A 25,352-nucleotide genomic window follows, 5' to 3' on the forward strand; every position below is an offset into this window, starting at 1 on the left:
ATAATTATTTATCTATAATTTAAATATTTAATAATAGCCATATATATAAATAAACATGTAGATTTTAATTTATTATGTTTAGAGTTATTATGAGTTGTTTCATGATAAATATTTTTAATTTATATATAGAGAGGTTAGAGAATGTGATTCAATAGTTAGGGGAGGAGGTTTGGTCGAATAGTCAGGGGAGGAAGTTTTGTCAGATTATATAAGTAAGTTTGGTCATTGAACCAAAAAATTTATTTAAGAAGCTTATTCTACAGCCCAGTATGATGTGTAAGAGTAATATATATATTTCAGTGTAATGAAGCAGTAAAACTGTAATGATTATGAGCAAAATTAATTATCTTTTTGTTCGATTTGCAGACTTGAGTTACTACGGTGAAATTCGAAATGAGAAATCGCTCTATTTCTGCCAGGAAAGGTAAAAAAAAGCGAGAAAGCGCGAATGCTGGGTGAGGAAGGCCGCCCGAAACAACATTCAATGGAAAAGTCTATCAATTTGGAAGAGATGGTATTTGGATTCGGTGTCCTGGGTGGTGCTAATTCAGTCCATTACACGCATCTGAGGTCTTCCTAGGTTTCTTTTTCATCTGGTGCAGGCCCTGGTACTTGACCTTGATATCTGTTTCAATGAAAATCTTTGAGATAAAAGAAGTGCCTGAGAGGGGTACAGTGGCACCTCCCATGGTAGTAGCAGTGGCCCTTAAGAAGGGAGATAAGAGCACGTTTGCTGTCAAGTGGGCGCTTGACCATTTAATGTCTGCAGGCCAAACTCTCATTCTCTTACATGTCAGGCCGCGCCTTCTCGCCATTCCAACGCCAAGTATGAATCCTCACTGATGCTTTAATGTACTACACATGTCTGGTTTGTATGGCTGCTAAGCATAGTTCATTTTTTGTTTGTTAGTTTTTTCACTGCGAACAAATGTTTTGATCAATTCTGATTGGAGAAGGAAATATGTTAAGACCCACAGTTGATATTTTCTCAGTTTTCTTCTTTGGAACAAGTTTTCTGTGCATACCTGTCTCTTCATCCTTCATTGTGGATTGCATATACATCTATAATTTTAATATTTCAATCACTTATTGGGTTGTATTTGACGCATAGTTTGTCCAAATGTTTATTTGAGCATAATTTCATTGCAGATTTCTAGAAACATGATGGATGTGGATGTGAGCATAATTTTATTGCAGATTTCGATGGAGGTTAATCAAGTAAAATAGTTCGATGTTAATTAAGTCAAATAGTTAATTTTTTTAGTATTGGTAATATTTTGGATATATTCCAAAATCTACCATAATAACCAAATTTTTAGTTCCATCTTGTAATTCGATTTATTATAAATTGGCTTTCATACATTGGAATATAAGGTTGTACATCCCTATCAGAATGTATAGTACTGCAAACAACCTTCCTAGAGTCCTGATATTATGTACATAACTGGATTGATAAACAAATTTCTTACCCATACGCCATTCATTACTTAACAAACTGATACAACTGATCCTGGTCTGTTTTTCAAATAAACAACCATGCAGTAGGGAATTTTGACGTAGTATTTTTGTTACAAGGCTACCAATTTCATCAAAATTAGATTCTTTGCTCTACTTCATGTCATCTGCTAAAATTTGCAAGAATATAAACAATACATCATATGTTCTTTGGTCATACAGAATAGAATGTCTGACAAATATACCATTTTTCCATAACATATTCCATTTGCCGTTTAGTCCTAGCTTATTTAGGATGAAGCAAAATTTACAATGTCTTTGGTCATACAGAATGGAATGTCTGGACAACTATACCATTTTCCCATAATAAATTTCTTTTGCGGTTTAGTAATAGTTTATATTGGATGAGGCAAATTTACAAGGTTTGATTGGCAAATATTAAGTACCATGTATTTCTGTGATGATTGGTTTAGATAACTGGTTGTGTTCTTTTATTTTGTTGGAGAATAAAACCACCGATTAAATACGGATTTAACATGACTCTAGAAGGATCTAATTTCTTCAGTTGTAAATGTTTTTATGAATCGACATTATTTAAATGTTTTATATAATTATTTTTTTTTTTTTTTTTTATCAACATGAGCAACATTTCAACTTTGATAACGGAGAGACAGGCTTAACATCATACTGGGCTGTAGAAGAATGAGCCTCTCCTCTTAATAATATTTAATGAACAAGATGAAAAAGAACTAATAATAATTGATCATGCACATGGTGCTTAATATTTTTGTCTTGAATCCATCTGCCAAACAATTCTGAAATTATCATTCAGTAACAAGGGAGGTTGATCTGAAAATAGTGGAAGAACCGTGCCATCTCCATCTTCCGTTATTGTTGGAATAATTTATAACCCAAGGTTTTTCAATTATCAATATGTTCTCCAGCATCCTTGTTTGAATGGACTATATATGTAATCAGTTTGCATAGAAGTGTAATTTTGTTTATGGACCTCGGTTGGTAAAACTGACGGTTTATATATCAGAAATTTATCCAGCTAATTATATAAATAAACTTTTTCATCTGAGAGCTTGAGCTGAGGATTTAAACTTTCCCATTTTTTACATCTAATCCTGATAATAAATTTTTTACATCTAATCCTGATAATAAATTATTTTCTTCTGTTATCATTCTAACCGCTTTAGCTGCCCAGAAAAGAGGGGATATTTACATGCCTTCACAAACATTTCATTCATATCTCTTAATTTTGTTTGTGTAGTGGGAAACCATGTACCGATTTCACAGGTACAGGGGAATGCAGCTGCTGCTTATATGCAAGAAGTAAATTTACAAACTAATGCATTGTTTTCACCATACCAGCGGTTGTGCAATGCGAAAAAGGTCATACTGACGTTACTTCTTACTTCTTCGTTTGCAGAAAGCAAATAATCCAGATTAGGTTGTATCAATAGTACTTAGCAGTTGATCTCTGAAAATACAGGTGAAAACAGTGCTTTCAGTTATAGAAGACTTGTATCAATATTACTTAACAGTTAATCTCTGAAAATACAGGTGAAAACCGTGGTTGCAGTTGTTGAAGAGGATGACGTGGCATCTGCAATCATTAAGCAAATATCCAGTTATGGCATTGGTATTCTGGTTATGGGATCATCTTCCAGCAATGCCCTTGTAAGGTAATATCTCTAAAAACATACAAGTGATTAAGAGACATGTTAACATCGTCAATACTTTTTAATGTTGGAGGAGGTTTAGCATGGGTTAAATTTAAGAGGAAAAATAAACTTTCTTATACAGTGGTTGTGATTTATATATCTAAATCCTATTCCTAATTGAATGTGAAGCTCTTTATTTCTAAATGAAGACGAGGAAATAATTGTTGGAGGAGGTTTAGCATGGGTTAAATTTAAGAGGAAAACTAAACTTTCTTATACAGTGGTTGTGATTGTGATTTATATGTCTAAATCCTATTCCTAATTGAATGTGAAGCTCTTTATTTCTAAATGAAGACGAGGAATTAATTCCTTCTAATAAATTTTATTGAAATCTATTCGAAGAAGAATACAGATTTTCCGTAGTATATCTCAACTTTTTCTAAGTGCAAAGTTGAAAAACTAAACTGTTTGTAGTATTTACAATTTGATTGTAATTTATCGGAACAATATCTAAACTCCTATTCCTAAGTTTAAAATATTTAAAATTTTATTACTTAGTTATTTAAAAGGTATGTCTAATATACTTTTATTTAAATAAATAATTTACTATTATTTAGATAAATAATTTATTTTATGGGAAAATTTTGTTTTTATTTTTATTTTTATTACATAGAATAAATTTTTAATTTTATATATTAATTAGTTAATTAAATATTTTATTTGTAAAATCATTATTTAAAAGTTTTAGTGTATGAAGGATTATTATATTAAATTTATAATCTTTATATTTAAAAAAATTATTTTTAAATTTAATTCAGTTTATATGAATTATTATTTGATGGGTTAAGTTTCTCATATTCAATTATTTATATAAAAATTTGGTATATAATAGATATTATTTTTTTCAAAGTATTTATTATAACCGATTATTCAATTTATTTATCATTTTTTTACTATTTTATTTATTTATTTTCCATTGTATTTAATTTGTTTATAATCCACTTCAACCATTAATACAATGATAATTATTTTTTGAAATTTTTGATATTTATCTTCACAGAGGAGTTAGCCATCGCATTATTGAGGAGAAGCGATCTAGGGGGATTCACAGAGGAGTTAGCCATTGCACGATTGAGGAGGAGTTCGTCGTTGATGCCACCAACAGCCAAAGCCAACGACAACTTTCTGAGCCTTGATCCACCACCGTCCAAAGAAATATAGTACTGGAAATACTGTGCAAAAATATTGTTGTTAAAGGAAAATGCAGGATAGTGGAGGTCGTGCTCAAGGGCAAGTAGGATCGGCTGGATTCCATGTTGTGTATTAGAGCTTAAGTTTGTCTTCTGTGGTGAATGTGGGATTCGGTTGTTACAACATATCAACAAGGTTGGAGGTTCAAGTTAGGTTTGGTTGCTTTATGCTTGGTGGGACCTCTTATATATTTTATCCTGCCTTATCATTTATCCAACGCTGTGATATGAAGTTGCCGCGATAAGAGGTCGAAAGCTGGATGCAAAATTTTCAGATCAAGTTGTAATTTTTACCTCGAGTGTAGAATGGGAAAGTGACGGAAAAGGTATGAGGTCTCATAATCTTGGGACAGAAAATGCATTCAAACATGACAACGAGACAAGAAAATTTAGAACCTGTGGAGACAAATGATTTAGGACAAGTGAAAATTGCCTCATCTGCCAAAGCTGGGAAGTGGGTTTGGGTCAATGCCAAACAATATCAGGGCATTTTAAAACAAATATTAACCCATTTAAAATGGGAGTAGACAAGGAAAAAAAACGTCTCAAAGGGAAAGTACTTAGTCCCTTCACAATAAGCACTCAAACAAGTCCCCTTTACAAGCATGTGACAACAAGAAGTCAAGAGGAAAAGTCATTGATGATTATGCCTTCTATAGTCCGACATTTACACCTCTCACCTGGTCATCTGACCTTTATGTGAAAGAATTGTTAAATGCAAAACAAAGGTTGGAGGTTTTAGAAGCTAAAGAGTAGGAAAGAGATCATAAAATGCATATATTAACAATTGAGAACAAGGCTTTAGCAGAAAGCAATAAAGTTTTGAAAGAACAAGTGGAATTACTACAGGAAGATCTCATGGTAGGGAAGACATAATGGAAATACATGAAGGTAGATGTGCAAAACATAAATAAATCTATAGTGGAAAGTACAAAGGTGGTGAATGTGAAATCATCCCAGGATAAAGGGAAAACGATTGCCCAAATAGACAACCATGAAGAGAAAGCAAGAGAAGAAAGGAAAGGAGATTCCACCAAAGTTTCCAAAACTTGGACTCAAGTTATTAGCAATTCTACTAATAAGGAAGGAGAAACAAACATTCAGGTTGACAACATGCAAGATAGAGAAGGCAAGGAAAGACAAAATAGAGCAGCAAACATAATTATTAAAGGGGTGAAAGACTATGGGAAAAATGAATGTACTCTTGACCTTGCAAGGGATTTCTTGAAAGACAAGTTGCTATGGCAAGGAAAATATGCCAAGCATGGAGAGTGGGTAAGTTTAACGGTGAGAGAGCTAGGCCCATAAAAGTCACCATGTCTAGCTTGCGTGATAAATATATCATTCTAAGCAAGAAGCATCTCTTGAGAGGTTCTCTTTTCTTTTCTAGAAGAAGATTAACTTTAAGACAACAAGAGGAAAGGATGGGGGAAATGTTAAAGGTTAGGGCAACAAGAGATGAAGGAAAGAGAGCATGGATTTATAAAGGTAAAGTTGTCATTGCGCGATTTTGATCTCTTTCCAAAACAGAGTAGCAATATGGTAATAAAGAAGAGGTAACAAAATCTTCAACAAGAAATAAGGAAGAAAGGTCAGTATGGGAAAGCAGGGACAAAGACTCAAATGTGAGTCTCGCAGGTAAAAAAAATAGCAATCAAGTCATACCCTGGTTTCCATAAGATTAGTTTGTTGGAACTGTAGAGGTTACCCATGGATACGAGGACCTGTGTTAGGGCCTATTGTGAAGATAGAGACATAATTTGCCTCATAGAAACACATGAGCATGAAGGGTGCAAGACACCTCTGTTTGAAGGATACTAGAAGATGGAAGTGTGGAACAACGCAACAGGGAATGGCAAAGGGCATGAGGGTATCATGGTTCTAGTGAGGGAAAAATAAGGTCATCTAATTAAGTGAGAAAAAGAAGACTCAAATAAACAATTCATTTGGTTTAAAATACCAGAAAATGGAAACCACGTTAGAATTGCAGCATGTTATTTTACGTCGTAATTTTAAAAAATATACAAAGGTAGAGGGATTGACCACAAAGATCCCTTTGCAGCCTTAAAAGTAGATATTGCAATATATTCTCATCTAGGTGAAGTCCTTATAGTGGGTGATTTTAATGCTAGGATTGCAAGTGAGAAAGCTAGCATTCTTTGCTGTAAAGAAGGCTACGACACTATTGGGCTTACAGAAGAGAGTAATCATCAGTGGCAAAGAATTTCGGAGGAAAAGGGCTGCAATCTCTTTGGCGAACAATTGCTTAATCTATTTGGGACTTTTGATTTATTCATTTGTAATGGCTTGACTAGATGGGAAAAATCTGATAATTTAAATTGTAGTAGTAGATTATGTAATTTGCTCGCATGGTTTGTGTGAGAAAATGAAGGAGGTTTTGATTGGAGATCAACTTTGGGACTTAAAATCATATCACAAACCAATTGATTTAAGTTTCTCTTGGACTGGAAAGAAACAATTAGAGTAAAAAATTCAGCATGTCCAACAAAATCTCCCAAAGGGAAAAATTCTTTTAACTCTAGAAAATTGTAATACCTTCAAAATGACACTAGAGAGGCTCTTCAAAAAGGAGAAAATCACAATTGACAACCTTCATAGTCATGAATTAACACATTTAATTCAATGCGCACTTGTAGAGTGCAAAAGAGAAAAAATTAAAAAGTTTGAAACAAATTGCTTTCTGGTTAATGCTTAGTTTGACGAGGAGTGCAAAAAGGCAAGGATAATGTGGCAAGAGTCAACAAGGAGGGAAGAACTAATCTTCCTTGGCAAAAATAATCCCAAATTATTTTGGAAGGAGCTCCAACTGAGAAAGATACAAACTGGAAATAGTATTACATCTTCTAAATGGCTTGACTATGTAAGACAACTCTTTGAGCAGGATCCCAGGGTTGACCCTCCCCCCTTGGTCAACACTGATATTGAACTCTTCACAGTGCAAGAGGTAGATATGGGTATCGAGAAGTTGGGTGTTGGAAAAGCAAAATACTTAGCTGAACTCCAAGAATAATATCTAAAGTGGGGCTCAAAGATTCTTGCACCTCACATTACAAAATTTTTCAACAACATCATACAAGAGGGGCTCCCCACAGATTGGACAATTAGTATGGAAATACCTCTTTTCAAGATAGGTGACATCAATAATCCCTACAATTATAGGACCATAATGATAAACCCTTTATTTGCAAAGCTATGTAGAAGCATGCTAGAAAATAAAATTAGAAAGTGGGCAGAAGAAAGAGATAAGTGTGCTAAAGGGCAAGTAGGTTTTAGACCTAAACATTCCACAATTGATCATTGTATAACTTTAAGGCACATCATTGAAAAAGTTTTGGAGAAAAAGGAAGAAGTCTTTTGTTGCTTTATTTATTTCAGAAAAGCATTTGACATGGTTCCTAGGGATAAGCTTTGGCATAGAATGGAGGAACTTAGGGTTCCTAAACATTTGAGAGCAGTCGTGCATGAAGAGGTTAAAGTCAAAATTAGAACTTCAATAAGCGTTTTTGAAAGTTTTAGAAGTGATATCGAGGTCAAGCAAGGTTGCCCATTGTCTCCTACTCTTTTTGGTTTATATATCGACAAGTTTGAGGAGTGGTTAAATTTGCATGGGGGTGATGGTATCTATTTTGGCAAGTTCATTATAAGGCTTCTTTTGTATGTAGATGACCTTATTCTGATTGCGAAATCGACTCTTGGTTTGGAAGAGTGATGAGTCTCATCATTGAGTAATTATCTGGGCCTTAATTGGCCTTAATTCACCTCCTAGCTTAGTCAAACCAACTATTCTCACAACTAATTGCATACTTTTGATTATATTTTGCTTATGAAATGAGTTAGAGCTGGATATTTTGCTTTGTGGTCTAATGTGCATGTAATGCAGAATAAAGGATAAAAGCAAGGGAAATGTAGGGATAAAAGGTAAAAGCAAGGAATGATGGTAAAATACCTTGTTAGAAACTCAAATGAGATAAGGGAGAGGAATTACAGGAGGTAAATCCTCCTCATTTACTGCCCATCCATTCGAATATCCCTCCATTAGTTGAAAGTACAAACAACCAAATTTGAAGTACTAAAAGACAACCAAGCAAGTGGAAGTACAAGCAGCCTCCCTACTAGAAGGCAGCTGAGCTAGTGAAAGTGAAAGGACAAGTTACCATTAAGTTGGGAGCAGTACCTCCCTAATTTTTAGGGAAGTCGTTGAGACTTCAGATGTATAAATGGAGAGGCTTAGGACCTCAGTTTTTTAGTGAGTTAATTCCCAGTCAGCTAGATAGTCAATCATTGAGTTAGCAAGGATTCGAACTTCTACTTTGTAATATTTTTGATGTAATACAGTTTTTGATAATGAAGATGAGTTTTGACTTGAACCAGAACTTATTTAACTCAGAGGGCTGAATCTCTTGGGTTAGGGCCCAACCCTAGTAGCCAAAACTCCTCTTTCTTGTATTGTATTCTAGCATAGAATCCTGCTTTCTGTTCATTTGTTTAAGTGGTTCATTTCCATTACAGCACTAGCATAGATGCATGGTTTGATTATTCATTTGGTTAAGTAGATGCATGTTCATTATAATGGTTCGACATAGATTCATGTTTTTCTTGTTCATTTACTGAGTGGTTGCAGTTTCATTACAGCAGGGTATAACAGTGTAGTTGTGTTTCAGTTTTTTCCCTTCATGCTTTCTTCTAAGCAGTAGGTTGGCATAGAAAAAGGTCCGCAAGGTTGTTCACAGGTGTCTCGGCCTCACGTTCTCCCTCTGGGACTATGGTGTGAGGAAGAGACCCTGCAGCAACCCCAAAAACATAGGGTTTTGATTTTTCATGGAGTTTGTCATTTAATCTAGGCACTAGAGTCATTTCATATTTCTTTGTTCCCCTCACCTTCATTTTCTCGTTCGCTCTCTTTCTGTCATTGAACCTCACTCGCATACCCCTTTCATTCCCTTGTAGCATGAAAAGCTCAGCAGAAGCTGTTCATCCACGTTCAAATGGTTTTTAACTGTCAAACACCTTTCATAAGCCAAATCGTCCAATCACTGCTCAAATCCACTTTTAGCGTTTGACTTTTTTCCCTTTAAATCCCCATCATCGATTTGCCCTGTCAGATTCGACGACTGTCACGTGGCTGCTCACCAACCTGCTCAGTCACATCTCTGCCATAGATTTGCTTTGCTAGATCCAACCGTTGTCGCACCATATCGTGTGGATTTCTGTCCGAACATTATCGGGCTAATAGCACGTGATATGGGTGGTTTACCCGTGCTACGTGTTAGCCGAAGAGGCTAGTCGTGTGAATTCTCAAAATACCGTTTACGGTTTTGAGGGTGCGGGAGATACAACTTACCTCCCTCCAAACCCGCTCCTCATTTCTGCTCATTTCTTTTCGCACTCCAACCTCCACTCTCAATCTGCCCTACCAGATCTGATGGTTGTTGCATCACGAGATCACTTTATCGCCTTGAACTCTCCATCGTCGATCTGTCACTTGATTTGACGATCGTCGCTTTACTCGATCGCCACTTGGCTTGGTCGATCTCTGTCGTTCATCTATTATAATCCCAGCCGTCCATCCTATTAGTCCACCATCTCCACCCATTCGCCTAAGTACCCTCCTGTTGTCCGATCTCAACTGTTCATTTACCCTTTACTCGCCTGATCCAACAGTCCTCATTTGTTGTTGCCCATTACGCTCTCTTTCCTCCATTTTGATTTCCAACCCTTCTTCCACTTAGACACAGACCTAGCCTAGTTTCCATTGTTCAACCCTTGGCCTACTTTTGATGCTTTTTCCTTCTGCAACTTAGATAGCAATAGTAGGTTAGTGTTAATTTCTGATTCTGCTTAGCATCGTTGTGTGATTGGTTAGCTAGGGTTTGGTGTGAGTTAGGCTTGCATGTTGTTTTCTCCATTTCTATAGTAGAACAAACCTCCCCGAGACTAGGTTTGCTCTCCTTCCATCAAAATCAATATTCTTCTGACTCTATAGAAGTCTAGCTTGGAACCCCTGGGGTCTCTTGCCAGATGAGTAGTGACAACAGGCAATACCTTCACTTCTACTTGTGTATATAGCATAGTCACCTCCAAGTTTGTACGAACCCCGGGTTGATAAGTAAAGCTAGTAGCCCTAGGAGTTGCAGCATTCTTGTTGCAATACCTAGGCTCATCACTTTTTAGCGCCACTGCCGGGGAGGTGTCAAAGTAGTAGTGATTACTATTCTTTTCTTCTATTTTCTAGTTTCCAACTTTCTTCCATTAGTTTATTTCTGCAAAAGTAATCTAGTTTATTTCTTTCATTTTGTCATTTATCTGCTTTCCTTTCCATTTTGCAAGTTAATCTAGTTTCCTTTCCTGTGAAAAGAATTTCAATTCAGTAAGTAGTTCTCTTTCTGTTAGTAGTATTCTATTCAGCAGTTTCAATTCAGCAAGTAGTTTCCTTTTGTTAGTGGTTCTCATTCAATTCAACAATTTCATTATGCAAGTAGTTTCCATCCTCCTAGTTGTCTTTCACTTAATCAGAAATTTCCTTTCTGTAATTACTTCCCATATTTCAAGAAAAATCTCACAAAAACCAAAAAACATTTCCTTTCATTCCTCGTAGGATTGTGGATAATTCAGGAAAATTCTTGCCAAACACCCCCACCTCATCCAACAGTCAACCTCCTTTCTTCTTCACTGACGGTGAATTGGAGGCCCCTTTGGTTGAACAACTTGACATATTTCAAGAACCTACAGGGGAAGAAGAAGAGAAAGAACCTATTCCTATTGAACCAATGGTTGAACACTTAAATGGCAGAGGAGATAGAGGGAGAATTGTGAGTGCCTTCCCCATTAGGAAAACCAATGGGGACACTAAATTGAAGAACATAAGCCCCTTTGCTCTACCCACGGCTTGACCACAAAGGACCCTGACACTTTCCTATTTGAGTTTGCTTTTTTTTTCCAAACCTATGGCTACACAGGTGATGAGCAGAAGTTGAAATTGTTTCCATCTACCCTCAAGGATGCAGCATTATGCTGGTTCATGGGTTTACTTGAAGATAACATGACAACTTGGGCTTAGATGCAGTAGGACTTTAACAACAAATATAGGGACTATTGTAGGTCAAAGGACACTAAAGATGAAATTCTCAGGATGATCATAGGCCCTGATGAATCCCTAGAAGACGATGAAGAAAGATTCCAGCTCAGTTACAAAAGGGCTAGTGCACACTTGACCCTGATTCACTGAAGTTGGTCTTGCTTAGAGGAGTGAGGGAGGATATCTTAGACATATACATATGTTATCAGGAGGAGATATATACCAACTACCCTATGAGGACATCAAGCCTGTCTTTAGAAACCATTTTAGGGTAGCCAAAAATGAGGGTAGAAGTAGTCAACCTATGGCTAGTACATCATCCTCCAACTCATCCATCAAAGGTGAAATTGGAAATATGTTGGAGGACTTCAAAATTGAGATGCTACAAACCCTTCCCTTACAATTGGATACCATGAATATTAGAAGAAAGCAAGAGGAAGCAGAGAGAGCCCTGGCAATCTTCTATCCTAGGTGCACCAGAAGGCATCCTAGGAATGAATGCCCATTAAACTATATTGAGGTTTGCTCAGTCTATGAAGAAAACCACTCCATAGACAAGTGCCCTTCCTTACCTGGACTCAAAGTTGTATACCAAGGAGCTGAAGGGGTCACTAAGAAGCTTTGCTACATTAACCAAAGGAGACCTCCTGGGCCTAGACCATACCAACAAGGTATGCAAGGATCATCCCATGCATATTACAGACCCAACCAAAACACAACTACACCTTCTTAGGGACCCCCTACCAATCCTTCATGGTCAACACCCCCTCCTTGGTCCTATACATATCAATATCATTCCCAGCCACCTAGCTAGTTATTTCAACCTTACAATTAGCCACAACATCAGTGGAATCCCCCACCCCAAGGGTGGAGGCCCCAAGTCAACAATGTTCTAGCTCTATTGCCTCCATCACCTACCCAACTGCAACTCGTACACTCTGCTCCACCTAGGCAACCCCAGATGTCTTCCCAACCAAATCCAAGCCCAAACAATAGGCAGGCCCAACAAACATACGATGGAGAGACATCATACCCAGCTTATGCTGTTGAAATTTAGGAGATCAACCTGAGATCTAAGAGAATTCTCCCAGATAACCAACCTCCCTCTGCACATAAGGAGGTTGAGGAAGAAAAAAAGGAAAGCAACCTTAAAGAAAATCCACCCTTTCCTGAAAGATTAGCCCAACCACACCAGCCTACCCTAGAAGAAATTGAACTTATGGGATAATTAGAAAACCTATGTGTAAAGATTCCCCTTCTCCATACAATCAAAGATGTGCCTATTTATAATAAATTGGTTAAGGAGAAGTGCTTTAAGCATCCAGGAAGAAGAAAAATTGATTCCCCTACCATTAATGTCATTAGGCAGTTACCTGACTTAATGTTGGGGCAGACAATATGTCCAAAATACTTAGACCTTGGAATCCCTGTAGTCGATGTCCACATCAATGGCACCATTCTCCCACACACCCTGAATGATCTTGGGGATGTCATTAATGTGATGACCAAGGACACCATGTTCAAGCTTAACCTCCAAGGGTCATTAAGAAGGACCACAATAGTGCTGCAACTTGCAGACCATTCCATAGTCACCCCTGAGGGAATTGTGGAGGATGTGATGGTCTCCATTGATTCCTGGGAGTATCCAACAGATTTCCTAGTTCTCCAGCCTAAGGCTAAGCTAACTGGTTACCCTCTCATCCTTGGGAGGCCATGGTTGGCCACAACTGATGCCTACATTAGCTATAAAGCTGGGAATATGACCATCAAGAATGGGCATATGTCCAAACAATTAGTCCTATACCCTCCTGCTCAACCCTCCCTAGAACATGACTTACCTTTATGGTTGGAGGAGGAGGAAGAAGATGAGCTTTATTCTGCAGAACTTTATACTTTGGAAGCCATCATAGGAGGAGGACAACAAGATGAGGATGATTTAATTGAACACCTGCTCCAAAGTCCAACTCCTAGTTCATTACCCCTAGAAGAATAAGTAAAAGAAACACTGAACAGACATCAAAGTGACTTATTCTTGGCCGATTCCAACCCAATTCAAGTCAAAACCATAGAATTTGGGCCAGAGAAAACCTTGAAGATTAATCCATCTCTCTCTACTTCAGAGGAGGAACAACTATGCAACTTGTTGAAAGAGAACCTAGAAGCCTTTGCTTGGAACTACAAGGAAATGAAGGGAGTACACCCCTCGGTGTGTACTCACCACATATACATCAAGGAAGGTTGCAAGCCAGTTAGGCAACCACAAAGGAGAATGAATCCAGCCCTCAAAGACATAGTCAAAGAAGAACTGTAGAAACTGTTAGATGCAGGGTTCATTTACCCTATCTTTGATAGTGAGTGGGTCTTTCCTTTGGTGTTAGTGCCTAAGAAAAATAGGAAGTGGAGGATTTGTGTCGATTATAGGGAATTGAACAAGGCCACAAAGAAGGATCACTTTCCCCTACCCTTCATTGACCAAGTGCTAGATGGCCTGGCAGGGAAGAAGTTCTTTTCTTTCCTAGATGGATTTAGTGGGTACAACCAAATCCAAATCTACCCAGAAGACCAGGATAAGACCACTTTCACCTATCCATGGGGTAATTTTGCCTATAGAGTCCTTCCTTTCAGCCTGTGCAATGCTCCTGCCACTTTCCAGAGAGCAGTCCTAAGTATTTTTGCTGAATTAGTTCATGATGCTGTGGAGATCTACATGGATGATTTTACACCTTATGGCTGTGATTTCCAAGAGGCCCTAACTAACTTAGGCAAAGTATTATGCAAATGCATTGAGATGAACCTGTCCCTCAGTCTAGAAAAATTTGAATTCTTAATGACTGAAGGGACTATGCTAGGTCACTCAATATCTCAGTAAGGACTCCAAGTGTACCCAAACAAAGTAGAAATAATTCAAAGGGTCCCTCCTCCACAAAAGTAGAGAGATGTTAGGAGTTTCCTAGGGCTAGCTAGATATTACAGAAGATTCATAAAAGAATTCAGCAAGTTAGCCTCTCCTTTGTTTGGATTATTGGCCAAAGATTTTGAATTTATATTGTCAAAGAGCTGTCAAGAGGCCTTGGACATTTTAAAGGATAAGGTAACCACTGCACCAATCCTTAGAGGCCCAAACTAGGCCCTCCCTTTTCAAATTCATGTTGATGCCTCACATAGAGCCATAGGAGTAGCCTTAGGATAGGTAGAAGAGAAATTGCCTTATGCCATCTACTTTACCAGTAAAAACCTATCAAAGGTTGAACTAAACTATACCATGATAGAAAAAGAACTCCTGGCTGTTGTGCATCGATTGAACAAGTCTAGGAATTACATTACATGCTATCAGAAATTTGTGCATACTGATCATGCTGTAATTAAATATTTAATGAACAAACTAGATGTAAACGCTACAATCATCAGATGGTTACTTTTATTGCAGCAGTTTGATTTAACTATTGTTGATAGGCTTGGTAAAGAAAATGTTGTTGCTGACTTTCTGTCTAGAATGAATCTGCCTATACGTGAAGAAGGAATGGTGGATGATCAGTTCCCGGATGAGAATTTCTATTCTATTTCAGTGCTCTCCCCATGGTTTGTTGATATATCAAACTATATGGTGTCAGCGCAGTTCCCACCAAACCTGCCCTCCAAAGAGAAGAGCAAGATAATCAGGAAGAGTGCCCCCTTCACCTGGATTGGGGGAAATTTGTTCAAACTTAGCCTAGATCAAATATTGAGAAGATGTGTAAGGGAAGAGGAGGTCTTTGACATCCTTCTGACCTATCATGATGGACCTTGTGGAGGTCACTTTGCACCAAAAAGGACAACATTCAAGGTGTTGCAAGTAGGCTATTATTGGCCTACTCTTCATCAGGATGTGAATAAATATGTTAGTCAGTGTGATCGGTGCCAGAGGATGGGAAAGCCGACTCCAAGGGATGAAATGCCCCTACAACCTCAAGTGACTTTCGAGCCATTTAACAAGTAGAGCATTGACTTCATTGGATCTATCAATCCTCCTTCCAAGCAAAAAAAACACATCATTATGTGCATCGATTACTTGACTAAGTGGGAAAAAACGAAAGTAATCAAGGTAGTAACAGAAGAAAAGGTAGCCGAGTTCATAAGGGAAAACATATTCTACAAATTTGGGTACTCTAGAGAACTAGTCACAGACCAAGGCAGCCAGTTCACCTCCAACATGATCGAAGGATTGCTCAAGCATCACAAGATCAAACATAGAACCTCCACTCCTTATCATCCACAAGCTAATGGGCAAGTGGAGGTGACCAACAAAGCACTGGAGAACATCGTGACCAAGTTAGTGAACAACAACAGAAAAGACTGGGCTGAGAGACTAGTTGAGGCCACCCTGGCCTATAATACAACATGGAAGACCACCACTGGATTCACACCCTATGAGCTGGTCTATGGAAAAAAGGCTTTGTTATCCATTGAATTTGAATATAACACACTGAGGATGGTAGCCCAACTAGATCTAGATCTCAGTCATGCACAAAAAGAAAGGTTGTTCCATTTGAATGGCCTAGATGAATTCAGAATGTAGGCCCTCCTTCATACTGAGATATTTCAACTTCAAAGGAAGATCTGGCATGAAAAACATATTAAGGAGAAGCTGTTTCAAGAAGGAGTCTGGGCCTTTTTATATGATTCAAGGTACAAAGACTTCAAGGGCAAGCTGAGAACAAGATGGCTTGGACCATATGTGGTGGAAAGATGCCATGACAATGGTTCAATGTGAATCAGGAATATAGATGAAGAAGCCATTCCATTACTAGTTAATGGACATAGATTGAAATTATATAAGAGGCCTTCATCTAAACAAGAGTTCATTGATAGCATCAATAAGACAGTGATGATGCTGGAGCAAGTTTAAGCTCCTCCCTCATCAGGTGACTGAAAAAAGAAAGAAAACAACAGAATCAGGATTCAGGTGAAAACCTCCATGAGGTGCCTGAGTCCCATCTTTGGGTTGAAAAACTCCATGAGGTGGTCCAAGGATGAGAAAAAAGGGAAGAAAAAGAAGATCCCTGGGTGAAAACCTTCTTTGAGGTGCCGAGGGCAGATACCTAGGGTGAAAACCTCTCTGAGGCAACCTAGGTGTTTTTCAAAAAAATATAATAATAAAAGAAAAAACAGAATTGTTGTTTGCAGGAGGGCGAGAAAGACAATCAAGAAGTAAAGAGAAGTTCCAAAGGGGGCCCTGCCTCACATATGTTCATCTTCCCCACTCCTTACCATGCATCCCTCCATAAATTCCATTGTTTTTTTTCACTTCACTACTTCAATTCAGGAGAAGATTATGTTTTCCACAACATCACCTCATCCATTACCATCATCCCTGCCTTCACACACACTCCTACTCCCTTTGTACAACAGACAACAGAAGAGGTAGAAAGATGACCATACAACAACAACAACAACAACATCTGATCTGCAGTCACAGACACCATCAACAGACAACAGAGGAGGAAGAAGAATGACCATCAGCAACACCTCTAATCCTTGACACTTGCAACATAGCATTAAGACCACATGTAAGTATCCTACTCACTCACTCATCTGCATCATATGATCAAAAGTTGTAAGCGTTAAGAGGTAGTTGGTTTGTGTGTAAAAAGGTGGCCAGTTTCCTCTAAAAAGGCGATGCCCTCCAAAACCTCAGGATCCCTATAACATAGACAGTATTCAATGACCCAACAAAGGATGACATCAAAACCTTCATCTATGGTGTTAACCCTTCTGTCAGTAAGAGAAGACAAAACAAGAAACAACATATACAAGCTAGATGGGGATGAGATGGATAAATAAGACACTAATACAAAGGAACATGATGCTGAAATAGAAGAGGAAGAAGGAATTGAAACAAATAAGAACAAGCAGCAAGAAACAAAAGAGCTAAGTGGCCTCAGGGACAGAGAGGCAGTTGAACAATCAAAATCCCATGGCCTTAATCAGCACCCATAATTTAATTGCAAATAATCGTCAACTGACACTCAGATATCTTGCTGCCTAAGGGCAAGCAAGTACAAATTTTGAGGATATGTTTAGGCTAATAAGAAATGATAATATACATGCCTGCTAAAAGAGATGAAACACTGCCACCTAGCTTGAAGATATGAGAATATCAGTGGAGAAGAAAGGAAAGTAGGCTGCTATAAACAAGAAGAAAAGACCACAACAAAAGAATGAGATGTCAGAGGGGCTATCAAAGCCACTTAGTTGCTCAGAGGATGAGCAACACTTTCAGTAGGGGGGTGATGATGAGTCTCATCATTGAGTAATTATCTGGGCCTTAATTGGCCTTAATTCACCTCCTAGCTTAGTCAAAACAACTATTCTCACAACTAATTGCATACTTTTGGTTATATTTTTCTTATGAAATGAGTTAGAGTTGGATATTTTTCTTTGTGGTCTAATGTGCATGTAATGTAGGAGTAAAGGATAAAAGCAAGGGAAATGCAGGGATAAAAGGTAAAAGCAAGGAACTATGGTAAAAGACCTTGGTAAAAACTAAAATGGGACAAGGGAGAGGAATTACAGGAGGTAAATCCTCCTCATTTACTGCCCATCCATTCAAATATCCCTCCATCAACTGAAAGTACAAACAACCAAATCTAAAGTACTAAAAGACAACCAAGCAAGTGGAAGTACAAGTAGCCTCCCTACTAGAAGGCAGTCGAGCTAGTGAAAGTGAAAGGACAAGTTACCATTAAGTTGGGAGTTGTACCTCCCTAATTTTGAGGGAAGTTGTTGAGACTTCATATGTATAAATAGAGAGGCTTAGGACCCCAGTTTTTTAGTCAGTTAGTTACCAGTCAGCTAGATAGTCAGTCAGTCAATTAGCAAGGATTCAAACTTCTACTTTGTAATAGTTTTGATGTAATACAATTTTTGATAATGAATATGAGTTTTGATTTGAGCCAGCACTGAGTTAACTCAGAGGGCTGAAGCTCTTGGGTTAGGGCCCAACCCTAGTAGCCAAAGCTCCTCTTTCTTGTATTGTATTCTAGCATAGAATCCTGCTTTTTGTTCATTTGTTTAAGTGGTTCATTTCCATTACAGCACTAGCATAGATGCATGGTTTGATTATTCATTTGGTTAAGTATATGCATGTTCATTATAGTGGTTCAGCATAGATTCATGGCTTTCCTATTCATTTACTAAGTGGTTGCAGTTTCATTATAGCAGGGTAGAACAAAGTATTTGTGTTTTAGTTTGTTCCCTTCATGCTTTCATCTAAGCATTAGGTTTGCAAATAAAAAGGTCTGCAAGGTTGTTCATAGGTGTCTCGGCCTCACCTCCTCCCTCTAGGACTATGGTGTGAGGAAGAAACCTTGCAACAACCCCAAAAACACAGGGTTTTGATTTTTCATGGAGTTTGTCATTTAATCCAAGCATTGGAGTCATTTCATATTGCTTTTTTCCCCTAACCTTCATCTGCTTGTTCACTCTCTTTCTGTCATCGAACCTCACTCGCATACCCCTTTCATTCCCCTATAGCATGAAAAGCTCAGCGGAAGTTGTTCATCCACGTTCAAACGGTTTTTAACCGTTAAATGCCTTTCACAAGCCAAATCGTCCAATCACTGCTCAAATCCACTTTTCGCATTTAAATTTTTTCCCTTTAAATCCCCACCATCGATCTGCCCTATTAGATCCGATGGCTGTCACACAGCCGCTCACCAACCTGCTCAGTCACATCTCCGCCATAGATCTACTTTGCTAGATTCGACGACTGTCATGCCATATCGTGTGGATTTCTGTCTGAACGTTATCGGGTTGAGAGCACGCAAGATGGAAAATTTCCCTGTGCTACGTGTCGGTCGGGGAGGCTATTCGTGTGAATTATCAAAATACCATTTATGATTTTGAGGGCGTGCGAGATACAACTCACCGCCCTCTAAACCCGCTCGTCATTTCTGCAGGTTTCTTTTCGCGCTCCAACCTCCACCGTCGATCTGCCCTACCATATCTGACGGCTTTCGCATCACCCGATTGCTTTATCCCCTTGGACTCTCCACCGTAGATCTATCTCTTGATCTGACGACCATCCCTTCACCCGATCGCCACTTGGATTGGTCGATTTTCGTCGTTCATCTGCTGATCGCCTTCGTGATATAATCCCAACCATCCATCTTGTTAGTTCACCATGTCCACCCATTCACCTACGTATCCTCTTGTTGTCCGATCTTAATCATTCATTTACCCTTTACCCGCCTAATCCAACGGTCGTCATGCGTTGTTGCCCATTATGTTCTCTTTCCCCCATTTTGATTTCCGACCCTTGTTTCACTTAGACACAGACCTAGCCTAGTTTCCATTGTTCAACCCTTGGCCTAGTTTTGATGCTTTTTGCTTCTGCAACTTAGATAGCAATAGTAGGTTAGTGTTAATTTCTGATTCTACTTAGCATAGTTGTGTGATTGGTTAGCTAGGGTTTGGTGTGAGTTAGGCTTGCATGTTGTTTTCTCCATTTCTACAATAGAAGAACCATCCCCTAGACTAGGTTTGCTCTCCTTCTATCAAAATCAAGCTTCTTCTAACTCTATAGAAGTCTGGGTTGGAACCCTTGGGGTCTCTTGCCAGATGAGCAGTGACAACAGACAGTACCTTCACTTCTACTTGTGTATATAGCACAATCACCTCCAAGTTTGTACGAACCCTGGGTTGATAAGTAAAGCTGGTAGCTCTAGGAGTTGCAGCATTATTGCTGCAATACCTAGGCTCATCAAAGAGCACTTACTATCTCTTGAGCATTTTTGCAGAAGTGTGGGGATGCAAGTCAATATCAGCAAAACAAAAGTAGTGGTTTTCTTTAAAAAAAGAAAACATAACGAGCATAAGTTCTACTTTGAAGGCAACATTCTGAAAGAAGTTGCGGATTACAAATACCTTAGAATTGCCTTCAACAAAAATCTAAACTAGGATAGTTATAGAAAGAAAAGAACTTTGGGGGGTTGGAAAGCATTTTATGCTTTTCAAAATAGGTGTAGAGAGCTAGAGTTACGGGATTGGAAAACCACTCAAACTATTTTTGGGCTTCTAGTGATTCTGGTGATTCTCTATGGTTGTGAATTATGGGCCAGCAGTACATCTGACATGCAGTGGAAACAAATTGAGAAAATTCAGAAGCGTTTGATTACAAACAAATTCAAGATTAAAAGTGCAGTTCCTTATTCTATCGTGTTAAGTAAAACAGGGACTGCTCCTATTGAATCAATTGCTATGCATCATAAGGTATTTAAAAAAAATTAAGAAAATGGAAGAGGGTAGATGGCCTAAGGTTGTCTTTAATGACATATTGGGTAACAAAAAAAAGACTTGGATGCAACAAAATAACAAATGGTTTAGTAAATGGGGCATTTGCTTAAACACGTTTCCCATAAACAACAAAGGAATAAAAGCTTTTGTTATGGATAAGTTCCACAAGCGTACTTGGGATAAGGAGCTAGGAAGAAAGAAAGAAAAAGTACTATATTGAAGTTTTTAAGCCCACTCATAGTCATCAACCAAAAGCATACATAGAGGCCAATATCTCTTGGAAAGATATTCTTATTGCTTAATTATGGATTAATTCTCATCAACTCCATTGTGAAACAGAGTGTTGGAAAAGGCCAGAAAAAGTGCGGGAGGAGAGAGTATGCATTTTTTGTTCTTCCAAAAAAGTCGAAACAGAAAAACATTTCATTTTAGAATGTGAGGCTTTCAAAGACAACATGGAAAGTTATGCAGATATGCTGGCAACTAGCTCTTGGGATAATCTATTTAGCGAGGGGTTTGTCGAGAAGTTGAGAGCATTTATTGTGAGGCTTCATAGAAAAAGCATTGAATACATCAAGCAAATGAAGAAGCAATATGTCACATAAGACATCTTTAGCCGCATAAACATTAAAATATTTTTCTTTATTTCTTTCTTATATTATTTTTTATTATTTATATTAAGAATGGACAATCTATTTAAATTCATCCTTTAATGATAAAATTTCTATATAATGCTTCTCTTATTGAAAATATATTAATTTCATTCTTATAATAAAAAATAATTTTTCTTTTTTCAAATTTTTTTCCATAAACCTTTAAAAATTTAAACAATTAAATTATATAAAATAAACATTAAAAATAATAATCTAAAATCTAATATTAAAAGAAAGATATTTTTCCATTCAACAAAATGTTATAAAGGTCATTTTTATAAAGGGTTTTTTGTTTTCCTTTTAAAGAAATAATTTTCCATTTTCCAAAGTGTATAAGTTGATAATTAGATTATTTGCATGGTATAACATTAAAAAATAAAATAAAATCATGATATCGACATTCCTCTTTTAAAAACATTCATAAGCCTTCGAAGGAACTACATTCTTTTGAAACATAAATGGTGATTAATTGTCAAGATGGGAATAAACATATTTTGTTTCAATCTGACCTATAAAGATTCAATACCTCAAGCAACAATAGGGGAAATGCCTTGCGATATATGAAATATCTTCGTTTACTCATTCCATGTGCTTGGCTTTTTTCATGGGTGTGTCATCAGCACCTGCCTTGTAACCAAGTCATTTGCATGAAATTTTCCATTATCACATAAAGAAAGACTTATCTAAATCAGATCAAGAATGTGACCAAGTCATTTGCATGAACTTTTCCATTATCACATAAAGAAAGACTTATCTAAATCATATCAAAAAAATTTATCTGGAAAGGGAGTCCATTTCATTTCAAACCAAACCAAGTTGTAGGGATTCCAATTCAAATCCGCAGTTAATAACAATAATAATGAGTTTTACAAGAAGCCGAGACAATCCAAAGGTTCATGCACTAACTGTAACAGTGATTGGGCAAAAAATTATGATGCTTATAAAACAGTTCTGCAAGTATAGAAAACCATATAGCTGCCACCTTTGTCATTGGATGAGAAATCTAATTTAAAATTGAGCTTTAGGTATATAGTTGTGATTCCATAAAAATATAAACTTGTAAGGAAATTTCAAGAGAACTTTGAGCAACTTTGGTGATTGGAATTTTCCAGTCATATCGCAAATGTAGCTTCTTCTACCCAATATGAAGAAGGATGGATAACAAGTTCAGGGAAGGATCTTTTATTTTTCTTACTTGTGATTTCCTATGAGGTTCATATTTTGAGGCTCTCTGTGGGTACATTTATGAGCTTTAATGTCTACCTCGTCTGGAGCAATTACTTATCTATTGCATGTGCTTAGCTCATATCTGTATAGTCCTTCGAACCTGTTTTTCTCCAGGAGATTCAGGGGCTTTGACGTACCAGCAACTGTTGCCAAAAATGCCCCTAATTTTTGTACTGTATATACAATATCAAAAAACAAGTCTATTTCAGTCCGCAAAGCTACATGTACAGAGTCCAAAATTGGCAATCCAGAGGATTCCAGTCATCATTCCAATCGCTTTTCAGATACAAACAACTCCAGCTTTCCAAGGACAGGTTCGTCTAGAGCAACTATCTTTCTCTAAACTCCAAAAATATGTTCATAGATTCTATTTTTGTTGGTGTAAAAACTATATCGAAAGCTGCATTCAATGTTTCTTGCATTGTTAATCTTAATTAGTAGGTTCTAGTTTCTACTATTCCATGTGTTGTTGAATCAAAATGAATCTGACTAGTTTTCAAATCAAGAACCGCTTTCCAGTTATCTCTTTACGGGAAATTAATTTGAAGCATTTCGTCTGACATTATTTCGGATCTTACAGGCGGGACAGAGTCAGAAACTGAAACATCTAATCGGTATTACTCTCAACCCCTTCCTTTTCGGAGAAATCATTCTCCTTCGAATATTAATCAAGTTATGAGGAGTCACAGCGTCTTAAATTCAGCGACCACAATTTCAAATGTGGAGAATCTCAAATCCGGGTCAATTTCAGTAAGCCAAACTTCAACAGTTGCTGCAGTTCATGGAAGTGGGACTGGGAGGTCTTCAATATCAAGATCAGAATCTCCTAACAACCGTACAGAAGTACCATGGACTTCAGCTCCATCCCCTGGAGACCTCCCATCCATGGAAAGTGATACCTACTATACATTCACAAGTCAATTTAGCGTGGACACTCCACCTGTAGATGACCTTAGTGGCACTTTGCAAGCAGAGCCACCTATTTTCCCCGACAGTTTAAGAGGCGGTCATGAAAATGTCAACCTTTACAATGAGAACGGAATACCAGAAATGGAGATCAGCTCATTCAAAATGGCATCAACATCAAATAATGAACCCTTGTCACATGACCAGGTAAGATATGTATGGCTGATTATGTAAAATCTATCATTGTAATTTGTACGGTCTCCTTTTGGTCCTCCGAGCCACACATATTGTGTATAGGTGAGATCGTTGGTGGCCGAGCATATATATATTTATATATGTTTTGATGGGGTTCTTCCCTGGGAGCTGATTGATCGATCCACTCTTTGTTTTTTCTTTTTGTTTTGTTTAGCCACACAGCTGTATGGTTTTCCCTCCCCTTTTGCTGCGTGTTATTATAATGGCTACTTGACGTTGGTATTATCAGTAGAATGGGTCTATTTTGCTTTATGATCAGAGTCTCCTGCCAACTGAATTGGTGGTTTTTTTCACATATAGTAGATATTGGCTTGTGCAAGTTTATTTGTGTAGATGGACAAAGTTGATATGTGAATGTTATTAGATCCCATGAGGCAGGATACTTAGAGGTGCATATGTATATATGTTCTTTTAAATGACAACATGTTTATTTATTTTTTTCAAAAAAGGGGTTTTTGAATTTTCATATTGTAAAAAAGAAAAATGTTTCGATGGGGTTTTTGTGTTTTCAAATGGATTGAAATTTGAAGTACAAAATTTTAGTGACTACAAAGATTTACTTTAATTTACAATATAAAAATATAAATCTAAATATAATTTTTTTAATAAAATTAGTATTATATAATTAAAACTTTCACTATTAACATATTTCTTATTATATTTAACTTTTCTTATTATATTTAACTTTTTTCAATATAAAAATAAGAATCTAAATATAATTTTTTTTAATAAAACTTGCATTATATAATGGAAACTTTTACTATTAACATATTTTTTATTATATTTAGTCTATTTGATCAAATCTATTATATACATTCGTCAATATAAAATTTACCTTTTTCTCTTTGTTTAGAATATGAATATATATATATATATAAAAGTTAAATGTAATAAATACAAATTTAATGGAAATTTAATATTTGTGAAGACGATATTCTTTTAATTTATTAATTTTTTTGTTTGCCAAGTGGTGTGAGCCTTGAGATGATTATATACTTAATTTTTGGCTTGAGAAACTACTACTCAGGGGCATCTACTCGGTTAAAATTATCAAGGGATGACACCCTCCCTAAGCCACACCATCTCTTAACATGAAAATTTTCTTAAGCCATGCTAGCTCTTAACATGGAAATTTCGAATAGATGACCTTCACATTAGGGAGTGCCTTAATACTACACCCCACCACCATTTATTCTAAGCCCCATGGTTTTTTTTTAATTAATTGAAAAACAAATAAAAAAACATAATTATCTTTGAAAGAGATTTGAATCTTTATCTAGACTACTATAAATATTATATAGAAGTTATTGAATTAAAATTATAAAAACTTTATTCTAAAATATACAAACTTATTATTTAAAATTTGATATGATTAGTGATTAAAATTAATTAAAATTTTAAAATAAATAAATAAAAAATTATTTACTTCATCTTTTAAATTAATAATAATAAAAATTTATATCGGAATATAACTAATACATAACCAACCTAAAATTAATCACTATTCACCCATAAAAGCTAATAAGGAGAGAATCTCATAATTCATAATAATTTAGTAATTACTTCT

At 36.9% G+C, this 25,352-nt stretch overlaps 1 protein-coding gene across 1 annotated transcript in view; it reads left to right on the top strand.

Annotated features, from left to right (window-relative positions):
- Positions 1 to 438: 438 nt before the first annotated feature.
- The window catches only part of LOC149262027 (U-box domain-containing protein 35-like), a 28,786-nt gene continuing 3,872 nt past the window's right edge, over positions 439 to 25,352 (top strand). The window contains exons 1-5 of the mRNA XM_089383028.1: positions 439 to 826; positions 2,732 to 2,853; positions 3,025 to 3,146; positions 22,739 to 22,938; positions 23,205 to 23,737. Coding sequence (XP_089239154.1) covers positions 634 to 826; positions 2,732 to 2,853; positions 3,025 to 3,146; positions 22,739 to 22,938; positions 23,205 to 23,737 — 1,170 coding nt within the window. The 5' untranslated portion in view covers positions 439 to 633. The remainder of the gene's footprint in view (positions 827 to 2,731; positions 2,854 to 3,024; positions 3,147 to 22,738; positions 22,939 to 23,204; positions 23,738 to 25,352) is intronic.

Source organism: Pinus tabuliformis, chromosome 6 (genome assembly GCF_031772625.1).
Source record: "Pinus tabuliformis cultivar Carrire ecotype Pingquan chromosome 6, CPIR1, whole genome shotgun sequence".
NCBI classification, from domain to species: Eukaryota; Viridiplantae; Streptophyta; class Pinopsida; order Pinales; family Pinaceae; genus Pinus; species Pinus tabuliformis.